This window comes from Camelus ferus, chromosome 18 (genome assembly GCF_009834535.1).
Source record: "Camelus ferus isolate YT-003-E chromosome 18, BCGSAC_Cfer_1.0, whole genome shotgun sequence".
NCBI classification, from domain to species: domain Eukaryota; kingdom Metazoa; phylum Chordata; class Mammalia; order Artiodactyla; family Camelidae; genus Camelus; species Camelus ferus.
The window spans coordinates 12,588,961-12,609,829 of record NC_045713.1 but is presented as its reverse complement, the minus strand read 5'-3'; the positions used below and the strand labels follow the sequence as shown (position 1 = coordinate 12,609,829).

At 50.5% G+C, this 20,869-nt stretch overlaps 1 protein-coding gene across 1 annotated transcript; it reads right to left on the bottom strand.

Annotated features, from left to right (window-relative positions):
- Positions 1 to 1,865: 1,865 nt before the first annotated feature.
- NPTX2 (neuronal pentraxin 2) lies at positions 1,866 to 13,477 on the bottom strand. Its single transcript, XM_006173864.3, has 5 exons — positions 12,869 to 13,477; positions 11,068 to 11,284; positions 6,145 to 6,389; positions 4,240 to 4,419; positions 1,866 to 3,287 (listed from the first exon to the last, which is right to left on the bottom strand). Exons 1-5 carry the CDS (start codon positions 13,292 to 13,294, stop codon positions 3,060 to 3,062), a joined length of 1,296 nt encoding a protein of 431 aa, XP_006173926.3. The 5' UTR covers positions 13,295 to 13,477; the 3' UTR covers positions 1,866 to 3,059.
- Positions 13,478 to 20,869: the final 7,392 nt, after the last annotated feature.

Sequence of the window (20,869 nt, the reverse complement as noted above, 5' to 3'; positions counted from 1 at the left end):
GCTCCGACTGGTGAGGAGCCCGAGTCCGTGAAGGCTGAGCTCATCTACGCGTCTTCACCTTTCCTCTCCCAGGATGCGGGGGCTGAGCAAACGCACTGGGAGCGCCTAGAAGGCAGGGACCAGGTTTTTAACCCAAATTTTATCTCCAGCCCTGACTTCTCACAGAATCCAACTGCCCACCAGACAGCTCCACTAAAATATGTTCTAGACATCTCAGATTTATACGTTTAGGGGATTCCACCCACCCATAATCTTGCTTTTTGCCTTCCCCCATCTCCCCATCTTGGTAAATGGTATCCATCACCTTCTCTAAAACCTCATATTTTTTTCCTCTTTAGAATTGAGATGTATTTTAAATGCCATAAAATTCACCCTTAATTTTAAAGTGTACAATTCACTGATTTTTAGAAGGGTTCAGACTTTTACAATCATCACCACAATCAACTTGAGAACATTTTTGTCACCCTAGGAAGAAACTTGAGTGGGGAAACTGAGGCCACAGGTCTCCTTCAGACAGGAGGCTCGAGGCATAAAAAACTCACTGGATTTCATGGCTGATTCTTGTTTCTGCTTTGATGTCAGGAAGGGCAAGCCTCCAATAGGAGAACCAACATGCAGCAGTGATGAGATGCGTGTTTTTTCATCTTCTCACATCAGGTCAGGAAGGAGCACTTTGGTTCCATGTTCTGGTTTCAGTTTCTCCAATTGCAGGAAGGAAGTTACCTGGCTAAGCAGAGGTTCAAAGCTCTGATGCAAAGGTTTGCTCTTGGAAGAAGTAGTGCTAAAGAAGCTCGGTGCCTGGAGTGAGGAGGAAGTCAGGAAACTCCTCAGCGTCCTCCGAGGGAGATCTGAGTATCTGGCATTTTCTTCATGAAGGAGATTCAGAATACACCGCTCTCACCTAACCTCAGCACTTTGGATTCCAAAGGCCCCCAAGCAGGGAATCTGGCCTAATTTCATGTTCTACCCAACACTAATGGCTGAGTTCCTTCCAAGTCATAATGCATAACTTTGAAAATGGACTTTAGGAACCTCAGTGACCCACTGTTGATCTAGGTTTTGGGTCCCAGCTTCCATTGTGGCTTCAGTATCAAGTACACCCAGCACACAGTATCATTTGGTCCCAAGATTGGACTCTGCTCCCTTAGAATAGAAAGTTAGACATTGCCACTTGGGAAGGGGACAAACTGCAGCTGCTGAAATGGAGCAAAGATACAAAAATAGAAAGTGGTGGTGAGGGGGGCACATCTAACATTTGTGAAGGTGGGGAGAATGTTAGCACACCTACCAGGGCCAGGTGGACACACGGAGGTGGCCTGGGAAGACACATTGGCACTAGGCACCCCCAGAGCCAGAGGCCAGAAGGCAGGGGTGGGTGGAAGGGTCTTTAGAGACAGAGGCTGGCTTGGATCCCAGCTCTGCCCTTTGTCAGCTCTATGATCCAAAAGCCACTTATTAATTGTTCCACGTGTTCACGTGTAAATTGGGACGAACTCTTTCAGGGGGTTGTGAAGAGGGTTAGATGAGATGTACAGTGGCGCATACACAGAGTAGATGCCAAACAGGTGTCATGTCTGGGGCAGCAAGCTGAGGGCCACCTAGCTAGCTGGATTCCCAGTTGAGATGACAGGGACAGGCTGGGGACAGAAAGGCGTGGGGGGGGGGCATCCTCAGACTCAGCCTGGAGCTGAGAAGGGGAGAGCCCAGTCCAGCACACACCCTCCTCCAGGCATCCTCAGCTCCCCTGGGGCTGCCCACCGAGGCCAGGCCCAGACTAACCAGAGAGGCCGTCCTCCTGCTGGAGGCTGCAAAGCCCCAGCCTTTCCTGCCCTCAGCCCCCGACAAGGAGAAAGCAGACACCAAGGCATCTTCCAGTGCACTTTAATCAAAATTCCACCATCAGAAGAGTTCTGGTAGCACACAGTGTTAGGATGGGCATGTCATCTTGGTCCCACAAATGGAATTTCCACAGGTTTGCACTTCAAACACGTAAGAAAAATAAAATATATAATATTTAGCTTTATAAATTTCCCCACTTAATCACTTTATCTTCAAAATAAATTACTTCCTCTGTCCAATAAATGAAGCAGCCTGGAGTCACTAAGCAGAATGACACCCGTTTCCCGTAAAAGTTCTGGGGGAAATACTTGGGACGGTCAAATGCTTACAGGAATCAACATGAATTAAAACTAGCACGTTCCTCACGGGGGACAGGGGGACAAGACATCAAAGCTGGGAGGCTGCTATTGGCTGCTCTTCTGTTGCGGGAGAAAAATCAATTTCCCAAACGACACCGAATGCTTGTAAAAGCTGCCACTGAACGTTTGGCACCAGTGGAGAAAAGACACCTTTCAAAGCCATACCCAGCCACGATTCCACCGAAGCATCGGTCAGAGGGAGAGGTGACAGAGAGGGAGGGGCAGCCACCGTGGCCCTTCTCCGTTCCCAGTTCCTGTTCCCAGCCCCCTCTCTGGAGCCACAGACACCCCTTCACCTTGGAGAAGGCAGGGTATTGTCTGGCAGCCTGTCTTCCTCCTTAAACTCAAGAGGTCCTTGGACAGAAAGACTCACAACGTAGAGAACACCAAGAGAAAGGCCGTCCTGGGTAGGGGGCGGGTTGCTGCGTGCTCAGTTCACAGCAGGGTGCACTCAATAAACAAGGGACACGGCCACTCCAGCAGGATGAATGCACAGCCTTTGAAGGGGACAGACAGCGCACACGAGACACCAAGGATCAGAGACGGCAGGCAGGGCTGGGGTGCACTAGCATTTACAGGGTATCTGAACTGGGCCTCAAGAACAACAGTCCCCCATAGCTGGTCAGAAATCTGCCCACCTGCAGTTCAGCGCTTCTTCTCCCCCCAAACCAAAAAATCTTGGTTAGGAACCAATAAGCTGGTGACCGAAGCTGCCACAGAACCTCAGTCTTAGAGATGTCCTGGGAATGGGCTTTGGGGGCCCCAGCCCACTGTGGCAGGAGCTTTATACACAGTTCTACTGGGGGAGCAAGGGGAATGGCCCGATCCCCACCCCCTGACCCCAGAGAGAGGAGAAGGCAGCTACAAGTCAAGGAGACGCTCCTCGCAGGTCTCCACTGGCCACTTCGAAGCCCCTCCAAACACATCGACGTTGTTGTCCACCCAGGGGATGACGTTGCCCGGCATGTTTGTGGAGCAGTTGGCGATGTTGATGATTTCTTGTACGCGGAGGACGCGGTCCCAGATGTTGAACTGGCTGAGCTCCCCGACAAAGGCCTGTGTGGCATCAAACCTGCCCCCAACCGTGTCCTGGGAAAGGGGAACAGACTGCATCGGGACAGGCTCGAAAGCAAACGTGGCTGCTACCTCTCCCAGCGCGTGACGGGCTTCCAGGGGAAGGATGCCAGCTTGGGCAGGAGATGGGGCCTGGGGCATTTTCCTGACTCGGACCACATGTGCTGACCACGGATTCCTGGCAGTTCCAAAGCACGCCAGTCCTGGGAGATGGCTTGACTCAAAACACCCCACTTTACGCACGGGAAACTGAGCAGGGAGATACTTGCCCAAAGCCCCAGAGCTAGGATGAGACCAGGTCTCTCAGCTCCCAGCCCCTCCCGGGGAGAAGTACCAGGGAAGTGACGGGGGAGGGGGCTGAGGGCCCAGACTCCAGGACCCCAGAGGACCTGGCGTCTACTCCCTCGCCTTCCAGCAGTAAATCTCAAACACAGATTGAAATGAGGACTCTTATCTGCCTGAAGGCAGACAGCCGACTTAGACTTCCTCCCCCTTGAAGGCCAGTTCTCTGAGGGCAGCCTCTGAGGTCTTGTTTCCCATCTCCCTGACAGGCGTTGCTCTCCAAGAGCCCTCGCTGGGGAATCAGGGTCTTGACCCAGAGCCGACAGCTGCTGGAAGATGCCAATGCCAGCCAGCGGCCGGCATCCTGAGTCAATACTGGCAGAGGCCAAACAGCCGGAGAGATGGCCCAGGGTTGTGACTCCAGGGACACTCCTGCTCACTTGTGTTGGATGGACTCTGTTCTGGGATCTGTCTGAACCCACCACACCGGCCTGGTCCCTGCCAGGAAGAGCAGGACATGCCCACACCCTGCCCTCAGCCCCTCAGGCCACAGGGCAGCACGGGCGGAGCAGCAGGGTCCGGCAGGCAGACAGCTGGGCAGGCTCCGGCCCTGTGCTACCGCCGGGCAGCCATTCCCCCCAGCATCCCTGGGAAGGTGCCCATCTCGTGCCCCGTCTGCACCCACCTGCTCCTGCCCGAGGATCAGCACACCCCCTGGCTTGATGGGGTGCCATGGAGCCAGGTTCTCCCCGGTGCCGAGCTTCTCCCCATCCTGGAAGGCCTCCCACATGCCGTCCCGTGTCGTCCAGGTGACACAGATGTGGTGCCACTTGCCGTCACTGATGAACAGGGGCAGCTGTGCGACCTGTGGGAGCAACGGGCAGATGAGGGTCCCCTTGGGGTTCCCAGGAGTCTGACCTGCGGGGACCGGAGGCCCTGGGCCCACTGCTGCTCCCATCATGGGGGTTCCCTCCTGATCCCCTTCTCTGCTCTGTGGGTTACATGCCCACCCTGCCCAGCTCGAGAGACCCTTGGGCTGGAGACATCATGTGTGTCACAGACTCTGAAGAGGAACAGGGGCAGCCTGGGTACAAGCCTCTGGCCCCAGGGTGGCCCTGCTTTCAACTGGACACCCTCGGACCCTGACTTGGCTGAGGGTCCAGGATACTGTGCAGACCAGGCAGAACAGCCCTTGCCCCCAACACCCCTGAACACCCCTCGCTGGAGAACCCAAAGGGAAGTCAGGGCTCTACTGGGCCAACTTCTTTGGGAAACAGTCAGGAGAGGCATCTGCACTCTGCAGGCAAGGTCCCAACTGCCATCGTGGCACCCGGGGATCTGCACATGTGCGTGTCCTCCCAAGCAGAGCATCTATGACCATGTGCGAATGTTGGGTGGGATGCACACAGAATGAGAGGGAGGGCCTTTCCGACCCGCACCATCTCTACAGAGCAGCTTGACTCCGAGCATCGTGTTGCTACCGCTGGTGTCCTAGCAACCCGGAGCTTCCTCCCAGGAATTGGCTGTTTACATGACATCTAAACCGAGAGGAAAACAAGGCTCTCGGCCCTGCCGTTCAAGGGCGTTAGTTAGAACAATTAATCCCCAGCTCAGGGACGTGGTCACTCCTGGAAGAAGCCCAGCAGGTGGACTCCACAGCGCTTCCCACTTAAATAAACTCTACCAAGGGCGGTTCAGTAAAGACAGACTGAGTGGGGGGCCAGTGCCTGGTGCACACGCCTGGGGTTCCGGCAGCCAGGGGGTTGGTGCAGCCACTCAACACTCAGCTCCAGCAACGAGGATGTGAGGATGCATTCTGGGTAACATGGAGCCTGACTTAAGTTTAAGTGAGGCTGCTGGAGGGTCCCACAGATGCCAGAGCCAATCTCTTGAGGAGACCACGTCCCAGAACATCTAAACAAGCCAGTCTGTTAAAAAGGGACATTTGGTCTGGGAAAGGCAGGACTGGGGGAACAGGGAACAGATTAATGGTTGCTGTGGGATGGGGCAGGGGCAGGAGGTGACCACAAAGGGGAATAAGAAATTTGGGGGGACGATAGAACTGTTTTGTATTTTAGTTGTGATGGTTACATAACTGTATGTTTGTCAAATCTGGCTGAACTGTACACTAAAAAGTGTAAATTTTACTGTATGTAAATATATTTCAATAATCCCTCCTCCAAAAAAAGAGATGCTCATGAGAAATATCACACACTCACAGAGACACACGCACACACATACTCTCCCCTCACTGGTGCAGCCCTGGGGAACACCCCTCCCTGACCAGCCTAAGGGCCCGTGACAGTTCAGACTGGCACACAGAGACCCCAGCTCATTCTGTTTCTTCCGTGGCCTCTGTGCCTGGACCCTCTGCTGCTTCTTGGCTGGACTCACAGCTTGGATCTCCACAAGCTGCCTGTTCCCTGTTCCTTACCAATCACCTGCCCCCAGTGGAACTGAATCAGGGCAAAACCATCCCCATTACGAGGAGGACAGCCCCGCGACCAGACATGGGACCCCCTGCAACATCCAACCTTGGCCGCCACCGGGATGTGGGAGGCGGGAGGTGGGAGGTGGGAGGCAGCCTCACCTTGTCATTGATGAGCAGCTCGATGGGGTTGTTGCCCCATTCTATCAGCACAATCTCGTTGGCCTGCCCGGGCACCGCGTAAGAGAAGGGGGTGCCGATGCCCGGCGAGGCGCTGGACCGCAGCCACAGGCAGATGGTGAAGGCATACAGCTCGGGCAGCGTCTTCTTGATCTTGCCGTACAGGTAGTTCGTGCGGAGGGGGAGGGACACTTTGAACGCATCAGGCGACTTGAACGCACTGTTGCCTGCCGGAGGGAAAGAGGGGCCGACAGCATGTGAGCCCACCTCTTCCCCCCAGCAACCAGCACAGCCCAGAGTGGCAGCCCTCCTGGACCCTCACCCAAGCAGCGGGGCACAGGATACCTGCCCGGACACTGTTCAAGGTGCTGAAACTCCAGTGGGAAACAGGCACATCCTTGCTCTTGGAAGCTTGAGGAAGCGGGTAGGGGCAAGCTGGATTTAATTTTCTGGTTAAATCAAGCCAGAAAACCCTTCTTCGGCCAAGTCCTGTTGACTCAGCTGTTTCCTTGAAATCTCGGCCTCTTCAGCTCAGCTTGGCCAGGGGCCCACCAGACTTGGGCTCGGAGGCAGGAAGTCTCACAGGGACCTAGGCCCTCTATAGACTGAGTCCATGTACTTCCAGCCCTGAAGAATCACCACTGCCGAGGTGAAGGGGTCAGGTGTCCGTGACCTGGCACTACAACTTAACTCAGAAGCGCTTTTGGACTAAATCCTGGACATGAACAGCTTTGTTCACGATTTGCCTTCAACCGTCTCCTGCGGTTTGGAACAGTGTGGGGCAGAAGCAACCCTCCCCGCTGAGGTGAACTCACCTGGCTGGAGCCTTGACCCTTCGGGGCCTGCCGGGGCTGGTGAGAAGCCCTGGGCTGTCCCCGTGTAAATGGTGCTTCTAAAGCCTTTTGAAAACAACTGGTGCTCTTAAATGGGTCTCAGTCACTTTGAATACAATTTTGATTTAAGCTTGAAATTAACAACAACAAAAATAAACACACAGAAGGCAAGCCTCTGTCTGCTTATCGCTGATCCCAAAGTTTGCAGGGGACCGCTGACTCCATGAGCTGTCCCAGCAAAAGTGTCCCTCTTATTTAGGGACCAGATGCTGTCAGAGAAGGAGCCTCAGCACACTTCCCTCATTCAACAAGAATTTACTAAGCACACAGGAGAGGCCAGATGGTCCCCCTCGTCGTCAAACACAGGCAGGCTCTCCCGGCCCGAAGCCAAATTGCCTTTGTCACTAGTAGACTAAATTGGTCCCTTCCTTGCCCTTTCCGGAGAACAGAAGCCAGAATGCATAGACCTTTCTCCATCACCATCCCCCAAACTCACTTTCTGCCACAGTACGTAATATGTGAGAGCAGCTCTTCGGAGCCATGGTTCACACCTACCTAAGGACCTTCTGCAAAGAAGGCAGCAGGGCTCTGCATCAGCTTTCCAACGTCCCTGGAACATGCAGCAGCAAAATACTAGACACCGGGCTTCACGTGTAGTATCTGCTCCTATCTGCTGACTGCGCAGTCTTGCCCAGTCCATCCTGACCCACTAAGGCTGTGGAGCACCGGCTGAGGGCAGCGCCAGGCCAGGAGCGGAGGCTGAGATGGGCCCCACAGGAGGCTGAAGCAGAGCTGAGAGAGAACCAGGAAGCCCCAAGCCCCCAGTTTTGCATGTTGCACAGTGGAGGCACTGAGGCTCAGAGAAGTGAGGTGACTTAGCCCAGGTCACACAGCCAGCAAATGACAGAGCTGGGAACTGAAGTCCCTCTTTCCACGACATGCAGCTGCTAGTATTTAATCTGCAAATGCCCATGTTTTCACAAGACATGATTATCTAATAGTGAGAGATGGCCTCTCTCCCTGCAGGTGGGCAGGCTTACTGATTTAATAAGGCTCAGTGCTGGGAATGTCATTACCTTGATGACAACAGATAGGTTTCATCAGAGCTGGGGGAGCCAAGGGGCAAAGGCGAAGCCTCTACCCTGAAAGCAGGTGCCCTCTATTTATATAAAACAGCTTGGAGGTTCAGAGGAAACTTAGTTAAAACCAATTAAGGAATTAAAAGGCCTGGCCAATAAATCAGAGACTGCAGGTGGCAGACAAGCTAAGGAGGGGGGCAGCCTGGGGCCAAAGAGAGACAGGTTCTAATGTTTACTTCAGCCCTGAGCTGGGCTCTGCCTGCTTTGCCAGCCCAGAGTCTGGGGCCCCCACAGATGAGCAAGTCTCAAAATAAAGAAAAAGAGCACCCTGGGGACCTGGCCACCAGAGCATTCATGTGCAGGACTGGATGCTCACCACTGAGCTGGGAGGAGCCTCTCTTCCAGCGCAGCTGGAGCTCACTTGCCGCTCCAGGGTGCAGCCTCCAGGACTCTGGTCCTTGGGAGTCACCTCTAACCTCAACCCCAGCTCTGCAATCTGTTGGCCACAGGAATGCGGGTATCACTCAGCTCTCTGACTCAGTCCCCAGCTATGACAAAATCCTATCTCACTGGGTTATTGCAGGGGTTACAGAAGATACTGAGTGTGGAGCTCACAGCCCCATGTCTGGCCCAGAACAGGCCCTTAGTGGGCAGGGAGATGATGGACTGAAGGCCAGAGTCTCCCAAAGCCCCCCACTTTGCATGTGGTCGAGGTCCGTCTTCTCTGGGCTTAGCAAGATGCTTCTAAGGAACAGGGTGTGTTTTCCACTCCTGGTATATTTGGGGCTGGAGCTGACACAGCCCTTCACACTTGTCACATGGGACAGATATAAACTCATAACTGCCCAGAAGACAAAACCGTCAGCAAATGATCGCTTTCCGCGAAGGCTCATCCCAGGACTGGGTGGAGCACACAGATGCTAGAGTTCTTGTGGTGGGGTCAAAAGGCAGGGGTCAGCAAAAGCTGAGCTGCTGCTCAGTGCCAGGCCCTGGGGGCTCTGTGAGAACAGCCAGCCAGGGGCCATGCCCTTGCGGAGTCCAGCTCTAGATGGGACGCAGACCTCCCGTCTGTGCCAGATGAGCCCTGAGGTCTTCCCATAGCACGTACGAGCATGTGTGCAGGAATCAGGCCGGCTGGGCGAGGCCTGACTGTTGCTTCCTGGCTGTGAACAGACAGGCTAAGGATGGGGAGGAGAGTCACAAAGTGGCGGCTCATGTGTGGCCAAAGCCATGATGAAGGACCTCAGAGGAAGCCAAGTGAAACTCACAGTCAGCCTAGAGTCACATACCAAGATGGGGAGGGTGGGATTACGTGACTGCTGCTGCTCACCAGCCGGTGGCCCACCTCGGGTCCCTCTTCCCCAACTGACACATCTGGCTGAGAACCTCGGAACACTCTTCTCGTCTAGGAAACGGGTCCTGTCTCCACGCTGTAACTCAGTGAGCTTCTGTTAACCCACTTCTACTAACCCACCTCCTTGCAGGTACTCGGCCACTGCACCAAGCGAGGTACACAGCCACCAAGGTCTCTGGTAAAGCCCTCCCCTCATTTGACAGCCACCCCCTTCAAGTCACAGAATGACTGTGGTGTCCCTGCCTCCCTCGGCCTGCGGGTCCCAGGCCCCATGGGGGTGAGGCTGGGCTGGGGAAGGCAAGCCACCCTCCCAGCCCTGACGCCGCCTCCCTCCGGTCCGGCCCTGTGCCACAGGCCTGCGCTGCCGCGCTCTGCCTTTGCGGGAGGCTCTTGAGACCTGCTGAACGTCCTGAGGTCGCCCAGCAGCAGTGCTGAGGCAGAGGACTTTTTTTTTTTTAACTCAAGAATCCAAATGTAATAATAAGGGGAAGGAAGGAAGGAAGAAGAGACTTTTCGGAGGAAGAGAACAGGAAAGGGATGCCGGAGACCTGTGCCTCCTGGGACGCTGCAGTGAAAGCGACTAAAGAAAATGAAAGGGAAACACCATGCCCCTGGGCGAGCCCATCTGGCCCTGCTGAGCCCATGTCGCTGAAAGAGTACCTGGACATTCTGCTACTGGACACTCACCTGCCTGTCCATAAACCCGAATAATGAGAAAATGCCTTTGTCAGGTTAGTGCATCTACAAAGCTTAGAATCCGACACCTTCTACCAGCAGACCTAAAACTTCACACCCAGAGCACCCTGAATGATCTAGGGCCCTTGATCCCTCCCCTTTCTGTCTCCTGTGCGAGAAACTCACCCACCAGAGCGTGAGCAGAGAGGAGAAAGATACCCAGGATCTGCTGCAAGGTCTCATTAGGAAGGGACTGAAATGCCCACGTGGCTGGAGGTCAGGGATTAGGTTGTTTGTCCAAGCTGGTCCTGAGTGGGCTGCTTTTCCACGGACAATGTGAGTGGGGCTGGGGGCGGGATTAATCCCCGAGACGGTTATTGTCAGTCACCTTACTGTTTGCTCAAACAGCCACGAACCATCTCTACCTAGTGCTACAATCACTGCTAACATCGAGGTCTGACTACAGGTGACGAAAACCAGGCCACTCCCAGCAGCATCAGCCCCTCCATCTCTCCCAAGTCCCTGACAAGCGCCAACAAGGCCAAGTCAGCTCATCTGTGGGGGAGAAACCCTAACTCTGTGCACCATGAGATGACTCAGGTTGAAAAAGCAACACGTCGTCAGAGAAGCGAGAGGCAGAAGGCAGAGGGGGACTGCTGCTCGGGTGGTACGGAGCAGGTGGTTTTCTGCAGCTGGGGCTGTGGGTTCCAAGGTGACAGAAGAGCAGCCTTGGAGCCCAGCAAACTCGAGAGAAGAACCGCTGCCCAGGGTCAGCAGGAAGGGGTCTGGGGGTGACCACTCCTTGGGGGCCCAAGTGGCCTCTGTCAATGGGCAAGACAGTTGTGCTGCTGGTCCCTTCCTGCCTGCTCTCCGCTGCTCTGACCGGCTCCCCTTACAGACAGTGGGTTGGGGGGCCAGATGGACATCAGCCAGAGGGCAACAGACACACCAGCGCAGCACTCACCTCGCTCCAGCTCGGTCACCCTCTGCAGCAGCGCATTCAGGGCACTCTCGGTCTTCTGCCGGTGAGCCGAGGTCTCGTTGTGGAGCAGGGACTTCTCATCCTCCAGCTCGGCCACCTTGCGCAGCAGCTGCCTCTCCAGCTCCCCCAGCCGCCGCTGGAGCACCTCCCGAAAGTCCCCGGGCAGCGCCGCGGTAGACACGTTCACTCGGAGCTGGTGCTTTTGGGGGAGGGGGCGGACACAAGAGGGAGAAATATTAAGGCCCATTAAAGAGAAATTGTGCAATGTAGCTCTAATGGCCCTATCACACAGGGAGACGCTTCCAATATGGGAGTATTAAATCATGCCAATGGCAGGAAGGAGAGCATTGCGCTGATGCTTTTTTTTTTTTTTTTGGTATGGAGAGGATTTCAAAGTCAGATAAGAATTACTTTGAAATTTGAAACTTGGGAATCTCATTTCTCCTCTCAGAAAGCTGTTTTTCTCCTCTTACTAAAAAGTCAAAAATTTAACCAATATCTATCGTTCTCAAGACCAAGACACAGCTAGGATTTAAAAAAAAAAAAAGTTAATCAAACGGTCCTCAAAGCTGATGAGCTTACATCTAGCAACGAAAGCAGCCCCCAAGTTCCACTATGGCACAAAGGTACCTGACTACACTTGCAGAGATGTTACTGGAAAATGAGAACTCTAAACCATGGGGACTACTCTGAATTCCAGGAATGTTTGCTTTTAATGCTGTTTCTAAACCCTCGCTTTCTGTTTCTTTTACTCCTCTACCATTTTGTTGGTTCTGGAGGCAGCCTAACACTGCCTAGCCATGAGTCTTTGGCAAGCTATTTACCCCTCTAAGGGTTCCAAATTGTAAAATGCAGATTATACGATCTGCCTCAGCAGGATTGTTGCACGGGTTAAAATTAGACAATATGCCTGTCGCACATTTAGTGTTCCAGAAATGTTAGCTGTTATTAACCATAATGAATGGAGGGATATACAGATGCTGGAAATACTGTATTTAGCCATCATGCCACAGGAAATTCTCAAATAATTTTGCAGTTAATTACCACCTGTAATTGAAACCTACTTTCGCTACGAAGTATTTTGGTAAACGTGTGTAACAGAAACATCCACACTTCTTAAACAGGGAGGAAAGTAAAGACAGAAATTAAATGAAGATTTCTCTCTCTCTCAAAGTTCTAAACTGCATAGCCTTCCAAGACAGAAGGGAATAAGGTCCCTTCCCCCAAAGCAATCGAGAAGGGCACCTTAGATCTGTGCAATTTTGCGACAGAATATTTTTGAAGTTAACCAGGTTTCCCTCAAGGCGCGCCCGGTGTGGCTGGTGACCCTCCCGCCTTAGCCTCCCGTCGAGACCCCAGGGCCTCCTCCTGCTCTGGTCCAGTTCAACCCGATTTATAAAAGGAAACACCGGATGCCCAGGACTGCCGACTTCAAGTGGCAGCCTCAGGTCATCCGACACAAGCTCTACACGAGAGGAAAGAGAAGAGGCTGTCCCGGTTCTCCAGATAGGACCTCGGGAAGTGAATGGCTCCAGGGCGGGCAGTCCTGGCGCGCTGGGGGATTTAACCCTTTCCTTCCAGCAAGGAGTGGAGAGGAGGGATGCGAGCTATGCAAGTAAGTTCCGGATCTGGACAGAGAACGCCCCTGACCCCAAACCCAGCTGCTCTGCGTCCGAGAGGGTCCCAGCAGCTGCGTCCCGCACAGCCTGGCGGGCAGGACGACGTGCCCCTCCTCTGTCACACGCCTCGGGGGCGTCCCCCCTGGGCCCTCACGCCCCGCTACCTCGAGGCTCTCCAGGCGGTCCTTGAGGGTCTGCAGAGAGCGGCTGAGCTGTTCCACGACGTGGCCGGGGTCCCGCGGCAGGTCGCCCATGGTGTCCTTGCCCGTGCCCACCTTGCCCGGCGCCTTGCCCCCCGCCAGCCCCTCGCAGCGCGCCAGTTTGGCAGTGAGCTCGCGGATGGCCTCGCGCTGCGCGCCCAGCGTCTCCTTCTGCTGCACGACGGTCTCACGCAGCTGCAGCACCGCGGCCCGTAGCTCCTCCTCGGGGCTCAGCGCGCCGCCCTGCATGGGCATCGCGGGCAGCGGACAACCGGCGTGCGCCGCCTCTGGGGGCAACGCCGTACACACGAAGCGGTTGCCGGGAGCCGGGCCGTCCTGGGCCCCAGCGGCCACGGCGAGCGCCAGGCCGGCGGCCAGCAGAGCCAGCATCCCGCTGCCGCCGCGCTCACTCCAGCAATCGCCTGCAACCCGGTAAGCAGGTACCGTCGGGGCGCGCGGCGGGGGCGCCTGCGCGGAAGGCTGCGGCCAGGCGCGCCGCTCGAGGGCAGCGTAAGCGCGGTAGCCTGTGGAGCCAACAGCCGTCGCGCAGCCCTCACTTTCCGCCTGACTCTGCGCTCTGGCAGAGCCCGACCGGCGCGCCCTTTCTTAAGCTGGAGGGGCGGGGGCACCGGCGCGTGGGGCGCAGCGCCGCGAGCTCTGATTGGCCCGGCTTGGAGCGCGTCACGCAGTGGGCGGGGCAGGGCGCCTCCTCTCAGCTCCGCGGACCCACGGGCGGGAGCGTGGGCCGGAGCGGGGAGCGCGAGCGCGAGCGCGGGGCCCCGGGGCCCTCAGGAAGGGAGGGCTGAGGTAAAAAAGGCCTTCGGATGCCTTCGGGAGCCCCAACCAACGTGCCCAGGCGCCCCTCGGACCCGCCTGGGGACGCGAGCGTCGCGGGCTGTGGAGAAGCCAAAAGCCCCCAGTGCCCCGGCGTCCCCGGGGGCGCCAGGCCTGGCCCAGCGGTCGCGGCGGCCCCAGGGCAGGGGCGGCCCCCATTGGACAAGTGAGGAAAGTGAGGAGGCGCCTCAGGGGGACTCGAACCCAGGGCTGCCGTCGCCACCCACCCGCGGACGGCGTGGGCCGCCTCGTCAGGGCCGCAGTCACCTCACCCTGAAGGCGGGAAGGAGACCCACGACGGCCTCCTCCGGGACGCCGGCACCCCCCACTCCCCGGACGCCCTCCGTAGCCGGTGCAGGTCCACCTCTTGGAAAGAATTCTCAGGTCCTCGGGGACCAGAAACAGGCTCCAGATGCCAACGGCGAGGAGGGGACACCCACACACTCTCGCGCCAGGTTGCCTCCAGCCAGGGGCGTGGAGTGGGCCGGAGCCACGAGGCCCTGCACGGAGCTCTCCCGTGGGGGCCCAGCGACAGCTCACCTGGCAGTGGCCTTATTCAGCAAGGCCTGGGCTCGATGGGGTTCATCCGACCTCAGTCATCGCGATGGTGCCGCGTAGTGAAGCAGTGCCCCACCCTTGTTAGATGGGGTGGCCACCACGTCCAGTTTCCCAACTAGAGACCGCTGTCCTCAGATTCTTGGAGGGAACGGATATGTACAGAAACCCCCAAAGGCAGGAGCGAATTTGTTTCTGAATCTGGCCTGTGGTTTACAAACAAGTTCAGAGAGATGTTGATGCAAAGCTACAGACGGCCCTGGTTTACTGCACATTATAAATAGAAGTCTTTATTTTTTTTCTTCTATGTTTTTAAGAAATCCTGTGGCAAGGTCATTAATCATATTATCCATTATACCAGAAACAAATGAATTTGTCACTTCTGCACAGAAGCTGAGGTTGATTCCTGAAAACAAATTGTATCAAAATAAATGAAATTATTATGATAATATAAAATAGACTGCGGTGATTAATCTCCAGAAACCAAATTTTGACCTGCTTTGCACTTCAAACAATAGCTTCTGTTATGTAAATAGTTGTGGGGTTTTCAAGGATAATGTTGCTAAATTACAAGGAAAGTTCTATACATGAGAAAGCTCTTCGTGGATAAACATTAGAGGCAGGAAATCTGATCTACACAACACCCAAAGCAGAAGACAATGGAAGTAATGATGGTTCAGGTAAGAATATTCATTAGTAAAAACCATATGGGGTTGGGGTGGATGGTTAGTGGGCCAATGTCTCTGTTGTTCTGGATCACCCAGAGATACTCATTTTATGTCGTAAGTATAAACTTGAATAGACTTATTCCCCCTACATCCTTCTTACTTCAGTTCCTTGAAAACTCCAGAAGTTTAAATGAGCTCTAACATATGCAAATTACAATAATGAAGGTAAACAAGGTTGCAAAGCATTTCACAAAATGTTACATTTTAGATTATTCCACAATGCACCAAATCCAGACATGTTCAGATAAGGTTTGACTTTTCAGTTTTCACTCATAGGTTTGATTTTTTTAAACGCATAGCCTTTGGTGGATCTTAATTGAATGTGACAATTAGGGTAGTATGCCTATATTTTCCCATATATCCTTTCTTGGCATAGACTAATACATTCATATTTGCAACTACTTGAAATAAAGGTTTGTTCCTTTAATAATTAGATAAAATCAAGTGTATTTCCAGAATTTTAATTTCCTCCAGAATAAAGAGAACAGTGTACAAGAAGACATAAAACTAACAAAACATAAATCCCAAAATATTTACTCTTAAATTTCTCAAAAGATTTCCCGTATGAGAAGTGATCAGTGAAACTGCCAAAACCCAGATGGAATGACCCAGGCATTTGAGAAGTTATTTTCTTTGGTGGCAGTATAATTAGAGGGCTTAGTTCATAGGGTATATGCTATTCAGCACTTTATTTTGTCTTCCTGATGCAGTGAAAAGTCTGCTGACTTAGGAACAAGTCCTCATACCAACTCTGTCACTAGTTAAGTGGTTTGGGGCAAGTCATTTCTCCTCTCTGGACATCAGTTTCCTTGTGTATAAGATAAAGGGTTTAGACTAGACTCTCCAAAGGCCCTTCTGACTTTGCCCAAGAGCTAGTAGTTTGAGGAAGAATCACTGTTCAGTGTGATGAATGTTCCAGAGCCTGTGCTTTCCATTTGTGGTGTGAACACCTGTAGCCAAGGGTGAGTATGGGAAGGCAGGGTGCTTGTGATGTAGCAGGTAAACCTGCACACAAGGAGATGCCATAGCTCAGGCTGAAATCTGTTCTTGACAACATGGAGGTTCGTCCTTGATTTACTCACAGCACAGCAACCTTGTCTACCTGAAAGATCCTGCATTTCCGACTCATGCTACCTATGAGGAGGGTTATGTGTGTGGCAGAGAAAAGGGCCCACCGAGTTTCCTTCACTTGAAGTTGTGTAGCTCTGTAGCAGTGAATCAGCTCCACCTAATCTCCTAGTGTAACTGATGCGGCAGCATAGTAACCACCCACTCATTCACTATGTCTCCTGGCTCCCAGGTCAGCCGAGAGCCCACTATGGACTTAAACGGTGTGCTGGGAATCCTGATGAGCTCATTCCGCCTCCATTTTATTGCCCCATCTGTTTAGTTCCCTTGTTGTTCTCACATGCATTTTTATCTTGGTCTTATGGGAAATATGCTAATTTCCACCATGGTGTCAGAGGATCCCATCTTCTACTTTTTTGCATTTCCTCCTCTCTTTCTCAGTGCCACTTGGGAAGTTGAGAATGGGAGTGTGAGCTCAATAACAGAATCCAAGGACAACTTCCTGCAAACATGACTCAGGAGCTGTCCTCGGCGCTGAATTTCAATTGGGAGGGATACTAACAGTGTTTACTTGGTGGTTTTTCTTTTCTTTCTTTCTTTCTTTTTTTTCTTTCCTTTTTTAAAATGTAGGATTCAGTGCAGACACAACAGAATTTGGAGGCTCCAGAGAATCCTAAATAATACTCTTTTGTGCCTAAAATGCTAAGACTCTCTCAAGAGTGGATTTTTCACTAGAGTGAACTAAATGGTAGAGTAGAAAGTGTTTGAGCTTTGGAGTCAGACAGCTTTTGTTTCAAATCTAGTTTTATAACTTGCTATTTGACCTTGAGAGGATAGCTTAACCTCTCTGAGCCTCAGTTTTCTCATCTCTAACATCAAAGCTAAATTTATTACAAAGTATTGCCAGGCTTGAGTGAGATAATGTGTGTGAACATGTTTGGCATGTAGCACGTGCACAATAGATCCTAATTGTCCTTTCCCTCCCTCTTTCTTCACTGAATTTAGAGATAAATTACATACATTAAAAAATTTAAAAATTTCTTTTATTTTCTATGATATCAGGTTGAAAATAAATAAGGCAAGAAAGGATTCTTGAGATAGAACAGGCCAACTTCTTTTGAGGAAAGGCAAGGGATGAGAATGTCAGGAAAACTTACTGGTGTCTCAGCAAGAGAATGTAAACTTACTTTGTGGGTTTGTTTTTTCAAGGTAAAGCCTTGTATTTATTAACTTTAATCAGAGAATTCAGTCAAAATGAACTATTTTACATCTATACTAACTTAAAATATATCACTAGACTTTGTGACTGGACCCAACTAAAAGATTTGTAGTCCTTAACATTTCAGTGATTCTGAGTTTGTATTGCTAAGGGATCCCAGTATATATAAGGCTACTAAATAAAGCAAATGTTCTTTCTTCAGTGCATCTGGGTTCTTCTTGAATAACATATTTCTGGTTTAATTTTGGGAGCATGTGATATGAGACATTGAGTTTCAGGAAGTGTTCCTGTACTAGTATGTGATCAAATGTGGATGGAAAGCCATGATTTGGGGGGATTGATTGCTAATATCACCCAACTGATTTCAGCAAACAAACAAAAAGGCTTTGGGTGGCATTCTCTGATTTCAGTCAGTAGAACAAGACACTGGGTAAACTAGGGGTAATGTCTTTACTCAGTTTTTAGAAGTAGAGGATAGTATACTGGGAATGGGAGGGACCTCATCAATGTTGTTTTCTTGGAGGAAATACTCTAAGAATGTAGTCTCACTTTCTCTATATTAGGAAACACTTAGCACCTCAGTTTTACATAAATTAAAAGTAGTGAAATTGGCCTATATCTAATAAGTATTTGTAGCTTAATGTCTCTGTGTGGTTTAGGCACACAGGTAGCATGCTTCAATCTCTGGAAGTGAGTATTAGAAGACATTTTATGAAATTTTGAAGACTAGGAAATAGTTTAAGAGAAGTCAGAATGTCATGTGGCTACTTAACAGCAGGGCCAAGCTGGAACTCAGGTTCTCTGGTTCCCAGTCAAGGGCTCTTTTCTCTGTACCACTCCCTAACTTACTCATTAACCCTTTAAAATGCTTGGCTTCTTCAAAAACAGCTTTCTCAAAAATTAATAATTTGTCATGCCCATTTTCATTTAGTTCTCCTGGAACTCATCACAGCATTCAGCATTGCTGACTAAGTCCTTTTTAATTAAAACTTTTCATTGTTGGTTTCTCTGATACTGTTTTCTTCTGATTTTCCTCCTTGCTTTCTGGGCATTTTTCTTTCTTTCTTCTATGGATCTTCTTTCATTACACGTATCCAAAGTTGAGTTGTCATAGTTCTCTCCTTTCACTATACTCTCTACCTTCACAGTTTTGTGCTTTTTGCTGTGGTCTCTATGATCTGTACAGAACTCCAGAACATAATAAATCAGTTGCATACTGGACATCTCAAGGATACGCTACCAGCACTTCTAACTCAATATGTCCTCAACTAAATTAGTTGTTCTCTTCCCCATCCCTCTTTTCTTCCTCCTATGTCCCCTATTTCTGATGTATTAATGCTTTCCAAGTCATCCAAATGGAAAACTTTGAGGTCTCCTCTCCCACTGTCCAAATCCATTGCAATTCTAGTCAGTTTCTAAGTTCTAATTCTACTTATACAATATGTCAACTCTGTATTCACTGCTACAACCTCATGACTTTTATTCGAAACTGTATGATTACCTCCTAACTGAATTCTGCAACTCTGCCACCTCCATTTTAGCTTTCATTCTATTGCCAGGTCAGTTTTCCTGAAGTACAACTCTAAAGTATTTAACTCTCCTGCTCAGAAAACTTTAGTATTTCCCTATGCAAATTTATAAACTATTTAGTCACCAACATCTGCCTCCCATCATCCTATTTAACCCTAATTTTTTTTTTTTAGTATATCTCTTAATCTACCCTTCACTTCAATCAAAGTAAACTGTTAATGCTTTTTACAAATGACCCACACTTTCCATCCTTCAGTTTTGGAGCTCAGGTTGTTTCTTACATCTGGAATGACCTTTCCACGAATTCTAGAACTACAAAACTGAATCATCTGTCACAGCTCTGCCATACATGTTACCTCCTCCACAAAGTTTACATGATTTTATTGAGTCTGAAGTGACATTATGAAGGATGGTAGCTTGCCTTTACACACTTTATTTCTCTTACTACTTCAGCCTCTGGTAGAGTTATCTTCTCTACTGGGCTATCAGCTCCTTATGGGCAGCATCTAGGTCTGATATACTTTCTCTTTTCAATATATATCTTCAATAAATATCTTATCTTTGTGCACAGTGGTGGTAGGTCTCTGGAAGAGAAACAAAGACAATTTTGCTCAATACAGAATCTGTTCTGTGTTTTTGCAGGAAGAAAGTCATTGTGTTAGAATGGCAGGGGACATTTTCATGGAGAATTTGGGAAGTAGCTCTTGAAAAGGATAATGAAAACCATAACAGATAGGAAGCGTTGGGCGTCTGAAGGAGCATGAGAGAGAAGGGAAGGTTGAAACCGCTGGAGAGAAAACAGATATGTTTAAAAAAATATATACGTAGTTAGTAATCTCTGACTTTTAGTCCTCTGTTCCAAATCTGTTCTCTGTTTCCAAGGATACCTTAAGATAAATTTATCTTATTTCCAGTAGATATCACTCACCTAGTATCCATGAGGAAACACAAGGTCATTATTTTAGCCAGGTGACCAGAATAGCTACTTACATGAATGAACAAAGTGTGAGTAGTAACAATGTTCAGTTTTTAATTGAGCAAAGGAAAGTGGGAATTTGTGTCTGAAATGTCTGCACATTCCAGACTTCCCGAAACTCTCCCATCTGGATGCCCAGATGGGAGTGTCACAGAAATAGTGAGGAGAGGGTTAGCAAATGTTTTTTTCTGCTGATTCTGTAACACCACTTGGTGGGGGTTAAGGTGAAATTACAAAAGATTGAAATTCAGCCCTGTCAGAGGTTCTGAGCCCCAAGAGCAATTGAAGTTAGAGGGCCAGAGACAAAAATAAGTTCTCATATGACATTTATTCTCAGCACATTAGGTCCAGTGCTTCCTTGAGCTCTGAGCTAAAATTCTTGTTGGCTCTTTCATCTCAGCTGAATTGTTTACTCCCCCTAGAATCCTGATGTTCATACTTGGGATGGCCTCTCCTTAGCTGAATGAAAGGTGCAAAGAGACTGCATATTTTAGATCACTAATCAGAGAGAAACTGCACTGTTACAAGCTTCCATCAGGAAAATATGTTCATGCGTGTTCCAGATGTCCCGTTGCCATCCCTGCTCAGCCCTGGACCACGTGAAGTGAATCAGGCCCTTCATGTGCATCACTGCTTTTGTTGCAGAGCTGGCAGCTTATTCTATCCAGACTCTTTCTTCTTTTGCTCTGTGATTCAGTCCAGCTAATGAACAGCACCTCTGGGTGGGAAGGGGTGGAGGGCCTTTCCCTTAAATTTAAGCAGCTTAAGTAAGTAAATCCTCCAACTAATTTTTTTTTTCTTCAGCAGGAACCAGTTAAACAACCTTTATTTCACTCCCCAACTCAAGTGAATCCCAATTGGGATTTGTTAGAAAATACTGAAAAACCCTTAGGATGAAGGAAGAATCTTTTGTGGAAAGAGATACTGTGTTATGATTGATTTTTAAGTCTAGCTTACTGAAAACTACATAAGGTAGTGAAAGGGTTAGGAGAACAAAGGCATAATGCTGTATTGCGGCCTTGAGTCTTTAGGTTTGACAGATAAGGTCAATTTAA